Source organism: Budorcas taxicolor, chromosome 8 (assembly GCF_023091745.1).
Source record: "Budorcas taxicolor isolate Tak-1 chromosome 8, Takin1.1, whole genome shotgun sequence".
In the NCBI taxonomy this organism is placed as follows: Eukaryota; Metazoa; Chordata; class Mammalia; order Artiodactyla; family Bovidae; genus Budorcas; species Budorcas taxicolor.
The window spans coordinates 49,483,199-49,495,760 of NC_068917.1; the positions used below are offsets into that span (position 1 = coordinate 49,483,199).

General features: G+C 39.5%; 2 protein-coding genes across 3 annotated transcripts in view; one reads left to right on the forward strand and one right to left on the reverse strand.

Moving 5' to 3' along the window:
* The window catches only part of SMC5 (structural maintenance of chromosomes 5), a 102,498-nt gene extending 101,015 nt beyond the window's left edge, over positions 1-1,483 (forward strand). The window contains exon 25 of the mRNA XM_052644501.1: positions 1,014-1,483. Coding sequence (XP_052500461.1) covers positions 1,014-1,157 — 144 coding nt within the window. The 3' untranslated portion in view covers positions 1,158-1,483. The remainder of the gene's footprint in view (positions 1-1,013) is intronic.
* KLF9 (KLF transcription factor 9) overlaps positions 1-12,562 on the reverse strand; it is a 101,210-nt gene that overhangs the window by 10,947 nt on the left and 77,701 nt on the right. The window lies entirely within an intron of this gene.

Here is a 12,562-nt window from a genome sequence, read left to right on the forward strand (position 1 = left end):
TCTAAAAATACTCATGTTACTTGGAAGTCCCTTATGGCTAAAACATGTAGCAGATTTTGGCCCAGTATGTGTAAATAAGAGCAGGAACAGTCCCAAAATAGATTATAATAAAGGGGGACAAGTTCCAATAACATACTTAATCAGAAACCTTATCATTAGAGGAAGAAAGTAGTAGGCATAGCATTATGTTCCAGAGCTGAGAGTTCCTCTGCTTTTTTGGCATTTATTCTTCCTCTAGGGAATTTCCTCTCTTAGCACTGAAAAATGCCAGAAAGCACTGGTCCTCCTCATTTCCTCAGAAAGGCCTGTTTTGCTCTGTCCTGGCTCAGAGGAAATCCTAAGTATCCTCAAAATCTTCTGTTCACATAAAAAACAGACTTACCTTTACAGAACCATTACAGTGGGAAATTTTCTTTTGTTACCTCTTGTGCTATGGGTCAATTATGAAACTGCTATATAGCAATCAAAGATGTTTTTATTAATGTAATCAGATTTTTTAAAAGAAATTTCATTGGAGATCCTATCTTAAATTCAGTTTTTATCAAATAGTATAATCTTTTCTTATTCCAGCAGATACTGTGTGGAATAGCTAGATCTGTTAGTTGGCCTATAAATCAAACCACCCTGTTAATACACTTTTCAGGCTACCAATCTATTACAGTACCTGGACTATAGAAGTTGCTTGAAAGGTGTTTTGTGGATAAGAGAGTGAAATTATCCTAGGAAAGTTCTGGAGGATATACTTTTCCAGGGTCAGCCTAGGAAGCAGTGTGATCCCATTGGCCTGTGAATATAGAGGGCTCCCAAGATATGTTGACGAATCCTTAGGCCAGGTTTCAGATATGGTAATTCAAATAAAAATCACCATCTGGCAGGGTGTATGTTGAGTTGAGAACTTCATTAAGAGTTTCATTAATTTTACAAATAAAATATATTTGACTCGACACATGCAAGTTCAGAAAGTTGTGCTTAATATATAGCATTCTATGACAGTTTGTTTTAACACTTCACAGCTCCTTCAAAATCTTCCTTATTCTGAAAAGATGACAGTATTGTTTGTCTACAATGGTCCTCATATGCTGGAACCAAACAGATGGAATTTAAAGGCTTTCCAAAGGCGGCGGCGCCGTATTACATTCACTCAGCCTTCTCAGTGAAAGTGAAGGGCAGGAACTTTGGGACTTTTCTGTTAAATCCTATATGTAACTGTGGCTCAACTGAATAAAAGTTAGATTCATTAAGACTAAAGGATCAGTTACTTTTGAAACCTGCTATTAGATACAAATGGGTTGATGAAGAGAGACCATAATAACTTCTTTCTGTGGAACATCATCTGATAGTAAAATTTAAATACTGTGTCCTTAGCACTCTGACAGTGACTGGGTTCCCACTTTTACAGTATTTGCTACTCAAATCAGAACTACAGTGGAAGGGATTATCAGTTACAAGAAGTTTAGTTGATATGGGAACCCTGAGCTTTACTTGCAAAGTAATTTTAACTACTTTTAGAGTCTAAAGATGACTCTACAGCTTAAGTCCTAGTTTCTCCCAGTGTTATAATTTTTAAAATTTGGTATGGAAATGTCTAATGTATAGTAATAATTTATGACAAATCTATTCATTTCTTCCTATTAAAAAGATTACCTTATCTCCACTAGGAAATGGGATTTTAGGGACCTTTAAAAGAAAAGTTTTATGAAACTTGATACTGTAATTGTATTGGTATCTCAAAGGAGGGAGAAGTACCGGGAGCAGGACTTCTTTGAAATGCCACAAGATGGCCACTAGATGATGCAAAATGCAACCAAAAGATTGACAGAGAATAAAGTGGCAAGAATTTTTAAAGAATAACCCTATAAAATGTGGGTGGGTCTTTTTAGGGTTAATCATTTTTGTTTTCTTTTTTTAATTTAAAGTCAATTTTTACATCTTAAATTTCTACAGCATTTTTATAATTATTTTTAGTAAAATTTTTCTTAACATTTCTTATACTGGTTTCTACAGTTTATATTTAAAATTTCTCAGTGTTACGTAGAGTGAGCAAAAGCATTGATTTGTTTAAAACCATAATATTTTTAGACCTTAAGCTTATGTAGGTCCTTTTAATTTATAGTGTTGATCGTACCCCAGTATCTTAGAAAATCTAATTTAAACTGTTCTTGGAGCATGGAAGAATCAGATTAGAAAATCATTTGTTTATCTCTGAGTTATACTAATTAACAGTGCCAAAACATTCTGTTCTTTAAAATCTTGTAAAATAAAGAACTGGAGCAAGGACATATCTTTAAACGGTGGATTGAATCTGTAGAGGTAATGACAATTATTTTTTTGACTTGGTAGCTTGACTAAATTGAAAAATTGCATTCAGTTTGGGTTTTATATGTTCTTAAATAGCTACTGAAATTTATATTCTTGTTAAGTCAAAAAGTAATGAAAGTCTTCATCCTCTTACTTGGACATTTTCTCTTTAAAAAGCTATTTTTCTCTTTATAAAAAATTTAAAAGAACCTTCCCCTCTTAAATTAAGTCTAATGCATGTACTAGGAAAATATTTTAAAATAACATTTTTACTAGTGCAAACAACTCATGTAAACATTGAAAATGTTGGTAACATGTTAGTAAATGAATGTTGTTGCCAAATGTTTTGTTGTTAAATACTTTGTTTTCCATCAAAGTACCTTTACTAATATGTGCTTGGTATAGTTCATTTATTGTCTAAGTGCCAGTCATCTTATTTCTACAAAATGATCATCAATGTGAAAAAAGTTTGAAGATTTTTTTCAGTTTACATATGCCAATAATTATTCCAAACCTTGTTTATAAGCATTTGTATCTCTAGTGGACAAATACTTGGTTTTACACTGAAAGTTGAGCTGCGAAGAATAAATTATGTATTTTAACATTAATAAAATAGTAAGTCCTGCACAATAACTCAGCCAGTTGAAACTTCACATATTTTCTGAAAAAGTTGATTTTAATTAAAAATTGTAAAAACTTCATATAATAGTCTTATTTGATGAATAAAATATATAAAACCCTAAAAGGTGACAAGCAATTATTTGTAATGACAGAATCTTAATTGATTTGCCTAAGGTTTTTGCATTAAAAGGAAAGATTTCTTGCTGCTTTCTAATTGTCTTTTGGACGTGTGTTTATTTTCTTTGGAGTATGAATCTTTAGTGTCTAAAAAAATGTAATTTGGGGGAATTCCTGGTGGTCCAGTGGTTAGGACTTCGTGCTTTCACTGCCAAGGGCCCAGGTTCAGTCCCTGGTCGGGGAACTAAGATCCTGCAAGTTGTGCAGCATGGCCCCCCCCCAAAAAAAGGTGTAATTTTGTCCTGCTACTATGTATCTGCAGGTGTAACTGGAAAAAAACTCTTTGTGGGAAGTGCTACTTTGTTGGTAATAAATGCGTATTTTCATGTTCTTTTAGCGTATGTCTTTTTAAATGAGCACTGTTTTTTATATACTTTGAATCTTCGTAAGAGTCATTTTGGTTTTCAGATTTGCTAAAAAGTCTATTGAATGCCTACCATTTACAGAATACTGTTTGGAAGTCTATGTTCAAAAGGATAGAAAATTTATTCCCTTGTCTCGCTGCAAGGCGATCTTAGTCTAAATAAAGCCATAAATTCCAGGAAAAGTATTTAAATCATCTAAAGAAACCAATTACAAGGTAAGTATAAATATTTTTAGGTTGAAACCTTAGATGGCCTGAAGAGAGCCTTGAATATGGCATCTTTACCTATATGGCTGTGTACTTAGTTACATTTCAGCCACTGTGTTACTCAAAAGGGAGAGGGTGAATAGTGGAGACAAGGAGGCATCTCTGCCGTGATCCAGAGAGTCACCCTGTGGTTTGCTGACGGTGTTTTCAGAGAAAAGACTTGGTAGGCTTTCATCACAGTCATAAAAATCCAGTTGTCACAGCCTTCAAGACTTCTATGTATCTCCCCCCACTGCCCTCATCTAAAGTATCATCCCTAAGCCACTAATATATATCACTGGCAAAACACAATGATGTATATTTTGAAGAATAAAAAATACAGCCTACACTGTCAAGAAACTTAGTTCAGGGTGGTGATTCCAGTTCAAGATGTCAAACCCCATCCTGAAGATCCTGAACTTACCTTTTACCACAGACACTCTGTGTCTACAGTTATATAATAGAAAATTCCTCATCACTGGCTGAGTGACAACCACACATCAAGCAAGCAGGTAGGAGAGGCTGGAACAAACTCACCATAACCCCCACCCCCAGTGGGCCCCAAATTGGAAGAGAACTGAAAACCCAGAGCTTCTTGATGAGAAATGAGTTTGAACCCCACATCAGGTGCTCCAACTCTTAAGACTTGCACCTGGAAGAGAAGCCCCCATCTGATTTTGATAACCATTGAGGCTTGTGTCCTGAGACCCAAACTGTAGTGATCTGAGAAGTGATTCTTCAAAGGCTAGTCTGCTCAGACTCTCTCCTGCCCAGGGCCCAGCTCAGAAGCAACAGATCACACCCAGACATAAAGTGAAGGAGGCTCACCTGCTTAAACTGAAACATCAGTCTGCCTGAGAAAAGGCATCTACTCTGACATACACGTGTAGGAGTTAGTTGGTGGGGACAGAACAGGCAAGTGCTGTTTTCATGCCCATGCCCCAGAGTACAAGTATCTCCTGGACAAGAGCGTTCCCATCTCATGCCCTGGTTTTGCTGGCTACTGCCCAGAGGACACCTCTGGACCACCTAGCTCTGGAGGCCAGGAGAGCTTATATTCCTGGACCCTTGGGACTATAACAATCAGTGTCACCAGAAAAATCTGTGTTCTGATTTGTGTGGCTGCTGCCAGTGGGCACCTCCACACTCCCTGGTTCTGGTAACCATGGGGCTTATGACAACGGGTCCCATGAACAGTAGTGAATGGAGAAAAAGTTCTTAAATAGCTGCCATCTGCAGAGCACAGCAAGAGGCACTGGACCCAGGAGCTCAGTCTTTATGAAGAATGAGGGCCTATTAAAAATCATGTCTGCAGCCTGAGGGACAGTCTTCCGATTAATCACTCATCTGGGGCTGTCTGAATATTTTGCAGAAGTCTGGGAGAGAGGTACTATCTTCAGGCTCTCCCTTTGCCATGCTCTAGAGTGCCAGTGCCTCCCAGAGGGGAGCTTTACACGTTTGGTATCCTCTTTTTCCCACCCAGTCCTTACTCTTGGCAGCTTCTGCCTAGCGGGGGATGCCCCTTGATTGCCTGGCTGTGATGGCCGGGGGAGCTTACATTCCTGGGTCCCACAGGACTGTGATTATCATAGAGATGGTTCTAGGCAGAGCATGGCCACAGAGAGCAGACTGAAGTAACCTCTCACCCTAGTCTTTCTGTGATGTAGCTTCTATCTGTCCTGGAGCTATGACCTGAGAAGCAGGCTTCAGGTCTGGCATACACTTTGAGGCCTCCAAAGTTATTCTCAGGGCATACAGGCTACAGATGCCATCCTGGCACTCCTGCCTTGCTCCAGATGGCTGGTATTTCCCAGAAAAGAGCTTATACATGTGTCTGGAGGCACAACTTTTTTGACTGCCACCCAGGCACACTTCCAAATTTCCTGATTCTGGTGGCCAACAAGGTTTACGTTTGCAGTCCCATAGGACTGCATACATGTCCATACTTTTAAAAGTTGCTGCCTGAGGATCTGACTTCTAATCAGCCTGAATCTAGGTAATGAGAACCTCCCTAGGCACACCCTCAACTACTAGGAGCTGTTAACAATATGATAGGCTGTGTGGACAATCACAAAAGTTTGCGTGAACAAGAGGCTAGGGCAGGGTTGAACAAGTTTCATCCACAAAAAGCCATTCTTTTTAGACTGAGAGAGGTCATTGTTTTATCTACTGCAAGAAACCAACACAGGGAGTCAAGAAATGGAGAGAGAGAGGAATAAACAATAAGATAAAAGCTCCAGGGGTTGGGGCAGAGGCAAACTTAATAAAATGGAGATAAGTAATTTATGTTCAAAGAAATGATTATGAAGATGCTCACCAAACGAGTAGAATAAGTGAATACAGTGAAACTTTCAATGAAGAGTTGGAAGACAAAATATCAAATATGAGTCACAGAGCTGAAAAATAATAATTGAACTGAATATGAAAAGTACACTGTGAAATTGAAAAGTTCAGCAGGAGACTAGAATTAATCACCAAGTCGAAGACAAGGCAGTGAAATTCACCCAATCAGAGCAGCAAGAGGGAAAAAAAATGAAAAAAAGATAGGGTAAGTGTTTTATGGGAAACTATCAAAATAAGGCTAACATTCACATTTTAGGGCTCCCAGAAGACAGAAATGGGCAGAGAAATTATTTGAAGATAAATGGCTCAAAGCTTGCCTAAACTAGGTAAGGAAACCGCATCCTGAGGCAAGAAAAAAAAGGAGGACTCATAAATAAAATCAGAAATGAAAGAAGATATTTTATAATAGGTACCACAGAAATACTAAGGATCATAAAAGACCAATATGAATAATATGCCAAGAGATTAGATGATCTAGAAGAAATGGACAAATTCCTAGAGACATAACAGCCTATCAAGTCAGTTGTGAAAAACCTGAACAGACTGATTATTGGTAATGAGACTGTATTTGGTAATCAGAAACTCCCCAACAAAGTTCAGAATTAAGTGGCTTCATTGGTGAATTCAACCAAACATTCTAAGGAGAATTAACACCCAACCTTTTCAAACTCTTCCAAAATTTAAAAAAAAAAGAGGAAACTCTTCCAAACTCAGTCTACAGGGCCAGCATTATCCTGATACCAAAACCAGACAAAGATGCCACAAGAAATCTTCAGGCCAGTATCCCTAGTGAACACAAATGTAAAAATCCTCACCTAAATATTAGCAATCCAAATTCAACAATATACTAATAAGCGGGCCATACATGCACCAAGATCAAGTGGGATTTATTCCAGGGATGCAAGAATTAACAAAATGAAGAATATAAATCATATGCATCTCATTTGATGCAAGAAAATATCTGACATCTAGACTTCAACATCAATTCATAATAAAACACTCAAAAGTAGGGACAGAAGTAACATACCTCAACATAACAAAGGCCATATATGACACTCCCAGAACTAACATCATATTTAACAGTATAATGCTGAAAGCTTTTCCTCTGAACAGCAGGAACAAGACAAGGATGCCTACTTTCACCACTTACATTCAATAGAGTACTGAAAGCCCTAATGAATTAACCAAGAAAAACGAATAAAAGGCACATCCAAATTGGCAAGAAAAAACTAAAACTGTCACTAGTTATAGAAGATATGATACAGAAAGCCCTTAAGACTCTAGAAAAAAACTTAAATGAATTCAGTAATGTTTCAGGATACAGGATCAATGCAAAAAATGTTGCATTTTTATATGCTAATAACAATCTTCTGCAGTTATATAAAAAAGAATAAAATACTTAGAAATGAATTAACCAAGGAGGTGAAAGGCCTGTATATTGAAAAGTACAAGATATTAGTGAAAGAAATTGAATAAAAAGATAACTCTCTGCTAATGGGAAGATTTTGTTAAAATGTCCAAACTACCCAAAGCAATCTAATTCAGTGCAATTCCTAACAAAATTCTAATGGCATTTTTCACAGAAGTAGAAGCAACAATTCTAAAATTCATATAGAACCAAAAGAGACACTGAATAGCCAAAGCATTCTTGAGAAAGCTGGAGGCATCACACACCCTCATTTCAAACTACAGGTGGCCCTTCAACAAGAGCAGAGACATTACCCTGCTGACTAAGGTCCGTCTAGTCAAGGCTATGGTTTTTCCAGTGGTCACGTGTGGATGTGAGAGTTGGCCTGTGAAGAAGGCTGAGCGCCGAAGAATTGATGCTTTTGGACTGTGGTGTTGGAGAAGACTTGAGGGTCCCTTTGACTGCAAGGAGATCCAACCAGTCCATTCTGAAGGAGATCAACCCTGGGATTTCCTTGGAAGGAATGATGCTAAAGCTGAAGCTCCAGTACTTTGGACACCTCATGCGAAGAGTTGACTCATTGGAAAAGACTCTGTTGCTGGGAGGGATTGGGGGCAGGAGGAGAAGGGGACAACCGAGGATGAGATGGCTGGATGGCATCACTGACTCGATGGACGTGAGTCTGAGTGAACTCCGGGAGTTGTGATGGACAGGGAGGCCTGGCGTGCTGTGATTCATGGGCTCGCAAAGAGTCGGACACGACTGAGCAACTGAACTGAACTGAACTGAAGGGGACCAACCTTCCTCACAGTCATCTGTGTGTATAATGTAACAGCCAGCCCTCCATATTTGCAGTACCATACCCAAGGATTCAATGATTGTGTAGTACTGTAGTATGTATTCAGTGAGAATTTCAGGTATAAGTAAATCCATGCAGATCAAACCGATGTTGTAAGGGTCCACTTAACATTACAAAATTATTGTGTGTGTGTGTATATATATAACTATCGGCATAGAAACAATTACACAGGTCAATGGAACAGAAATGAGAGCCCAGAAATAAACCTACACGTATGTGATCAGTTAATTTATGACAAAAGAGTTAAGAATATATAGCAGGGAACGGGCAATCTGTTTAAGAAATTACATTGGAAAAGTAAACAGATTGGACAACAAACTAAAAAGCTTCTGCACAGGAAAGGAAACCAGTAACAAAATGAAAAGGCAACCTACTGAATGGGAGAAAATATCTGCAAATAATATATCTGATAAAGGATTAACATCCAAAGTATAAAGAACTCATATAGCTTAAGTCTGCCTATTTAAAAGTGGATGAAGGATCTGAATAGACATTTTTCCAAAGAAGATACAGTTTTAGCCAGACTTATCAAGAATAAACAGAAAAGGGTCCAAATCAGTAGAATTCTGAAATTAAAAAAGGTTATTACCAACATCGCAGAAATACAAAAGACATTAAGAGACTACTAAAAGCAACTATCTAAATAGAATCCTCCCCCCCCCCCAAAAAAAATAAAAGACGTCCTTTTCATCATAGGGGACAGGAGTGCAAAAGTAATAAGTCAAGAGATACCTGGATTAACAGGCAAGTTTGGCCATGGAGTACAAAGTAAAGCAGGGCAAAGGCTAACAGTTTTGCTAAGAGAACGCACCGGTCATAGATAACACCCTCTTCCAACAACGCAAGAGACGACTCTACACATGGACATCACCAGACGGTCAATACTGAAATCAGGCTGTTTCTATTCTTTGCACCCAAAGATGGAGTAGCTCTATACAGTCAGCAAAAAGCAAGACCTGGAGCTGGCTGTGGGTGGCTCAGATCATCAGCTCCTTATTGAAAATTTCAGGCTCAAATTAAAGAAAGTAGGGAAAACCACTAGGCCATTCGGGTATGACCTAAGTCAAATCCCTTATGATTATACAGTGGAAGTGACAGATTCAAGGGATTAGACCTGATAGAGTGCCTAAAGAACTATGGATAGAGGTTCATAATATTCAGGAAGTGCTGACCAAAATTATCCCAAAGAAAAGAAATACAGGGCAAAGTGATTGAGGAGTCCTTACAAATACCCAAGAAAAGAGAAGTGAAAGGCAAAGGAGAAAGGGAAAGATATACCCATCTGAATGCAGAGTTCCAAAGAATAGCAAGGAGAGATAAGAAAGCCTTCCTCAGTGATCAATGCAAAGAAATAGAGGAAAACAATAGAATGGGCAAAACTAGAGATCTCTTCAGAAACACTAGAGATACCCAGGGAACATTTCATGAAAAGATGGGCACAATAAAGAAAAAGACAGCAAGGACCTAACAGAAGCAGAAGAGATTAACAGGTGGTGGCAAGAATACACAGAGTTCAGTCGCTCAGTCGTGTCCGACTCTCTGCGAGCCCATGAATCGCAGCACGCCAGGCCTCCCTGTCCATCACCATCTCCCAGAGTTCACTCAGACTCATGTGCATCGAGTCCGTGATGCCATCCAGCCATCTCATCCTCTGTCGTCCCCTTCTCCTCCTGCCCCCAATCCCTCCCAGCATCAGAGTCTTTTCCAATAAGTCAACTCTTCGCATGAGGTGTCCAAAGTACTGGAGCTTCAGCTTTAGCATCATTCCTTCCAAAGAAATCCCAGGGTTGATCTCCCTCAGAATGGACTGGTTAGATCTCCTTGCAGTCCAAGGGACTCTCGAGAGTCTTCTCCAACACCACAGTCCAAAAGCATCAATTCTTCGGCGCTCAGCCTTCTTTCACAGTCCCAACTCTCACATCCATACATGACCACAGGGAAAACCATAGCCTTGACTAGATGGACCTTTGTTGGCAAAGTAATGTCTCTGCTTTTGAATATACTATCTAGATTGGTCAGAACTTTTCTTCCAAGGAGTAAGCGTCTTTTAATTTCATGGCTGCACTCACCATCTGCAGTGATTTTGGAGCCCCAAAAAATAAAGTCTGACACTGTTTCTACTGTTTCCCCATCTATTTCCCATGAAGTGATGGGACCAGATGCCATGATCTTAGTTTTCTGAATGTTGAGATTTAAGCCAACTTTTTTGCTTTCCTCTTTCACTTTCATCAAGAGGCTTTTTAGTTCCTCTTCACTTTCTGCCATAAGGGTGGTGTCATTTGCATATCTGAGGTTACTGTTATTTCTCCCGGCAATCTTGATTCCAGCTTGTGTTTCTTCCAGTCCAGCGTTTCTCATGATGTACTCTGCATATAAGTTAAATAAGCAGGGTGACAATATACAGCCTTGACGTACTCCTTTTCCTATTTGGAACCAGTCTGTTGTTCCATGTCCAGTTCTAACTGTTGCTTCCTGAGCTGCATACAGGTTTCTTACGAGGCAGGTCAGGTGGTCTGGTATTCCCATCTCTTTCAGAATTTTCCACAGTTTATTGTGATCCACACAGTCAAAGGCTTTGGCATAGTCAATAAAGCAGAAATAGATGTTTTTCTGGAACTAACTGTACAAAGAAGTTCTTAATGACCTGGATAACCGCAGGCTGCCCTCCGCTCCTGGGCAAGCAGATTGACCTCAGGGTGGGCAACGGCAGTGGAAAAGCTGGGGCACCCTCTGCTCCTGGGCATCATCCACCATCAACTCCAGCCTTACCTGGACCCCCTTCCCAATGACCCCTGCAGGGCTCCTGCCCCAGGACAGCACAATGACCAACATCCAATGAATGGCTGGTAAAGGTTTACACACTTAATGAGGACCAGCAGTGGGACAACTAGGGCACCGGGCATGTCATCCAGCTATGTGGAAGCTGAAGCAGATATCCCTGCTAGTCAGGGCTTGACAAGATGTGGTCCACTGGAGAAGAGAATGGCAAACCAGTATTCTTGCCTTGAGAACTCCACGAACAATATGAAAAGGCAAAAAGATACAACACTGAAAGATGAGCTCCCTAGGTTGGTAGGTGTCCAATATGCTACTGGGGAAGAGCGGAGAAACAGCTCTAGAAAGAATGAAGAGATTGTGCCAAAGCAGAAACAATGCCCAGTTGTGGGTATCTGGTGGTGAAAGTAAACTCTGATGCTGTAAAAAACAGTATTGCATAGGAACCTGAAATGTTAGGTTCATCAATCAAGGGAAATTGGATGTGGTCAAGCAAGAGATAGCAAGACAGTGTTTTAGGAATCAGTGAACTAAAATGGATGGGAATGAGCAAATTTAATTTAGATGACCATTATATCTACTACTGTGGGCAAGAATCCCTTAGAAGGAATGGAGTAGCCCTCACAGTCAACCAAAGAGTCCAAAATGTAGTACTTGGGTGCAGTCTCAAAAATGACAGAATGATCTTGGTTTGTTTCTAAGGCAAACCATTCCACACTATGATTATCCAAATCTACGCCCCAACAACTAATGCTGAAGAAGCTGGAGTTGAATGATTGTCTGAAGACATAAAAGACCTCCTAAAATTAACACCAAAAAAAAGATGTCTTTTTCAACATAGGGGACTGGAATGCAAAAGTGGGAAGTCAAGAGATACCTGGAGTAAGAGGCAAGTTTGGCCGTGGAGTGCAAAATGAAACAGGGAAAAGGTTAACACAATTTTGCCAAGAGAATGCACTGGTGATAGCAAACACTCTTTTCCAACAACACGAGATAACTCTTCATGTGGACATCACCAGATGGTCAATACAGAAATCAGATGGATTATGATGGAGAAGCTCTATATAATCAGCAAAAACAAGACCTGGAGCTGACTGGCTCAGATCATCAGCTCCTTACTGCAAACTTCGGGCTTAAATTGAAGATAGTAGTGAAAAACCACTAGGCCATTCAGATATGACCTAAATCAAATCCCATATGATTATATAGTGGAGGTGACGAATAAGGTTCAAGGGACTATATCTGGTAGACAGTGCCTGAAGAACTATGGACGGAGGTTCATATCATTCTACAGGAAGTGGTGATGGAAACCGTCCCCAAGAAAAAGAAATGCAAGAAGGAAAATGGTTGCCTGAGGAAGCCTTACAAATACCTGAGAAAAAGAAGAGAAGCAAAAGGCAAAGGAGAAAGAAAAAGATCTACCCAACTGAATAGCAAGGAGAGATAAGAAAGCCATAAGTGAACAATCCAA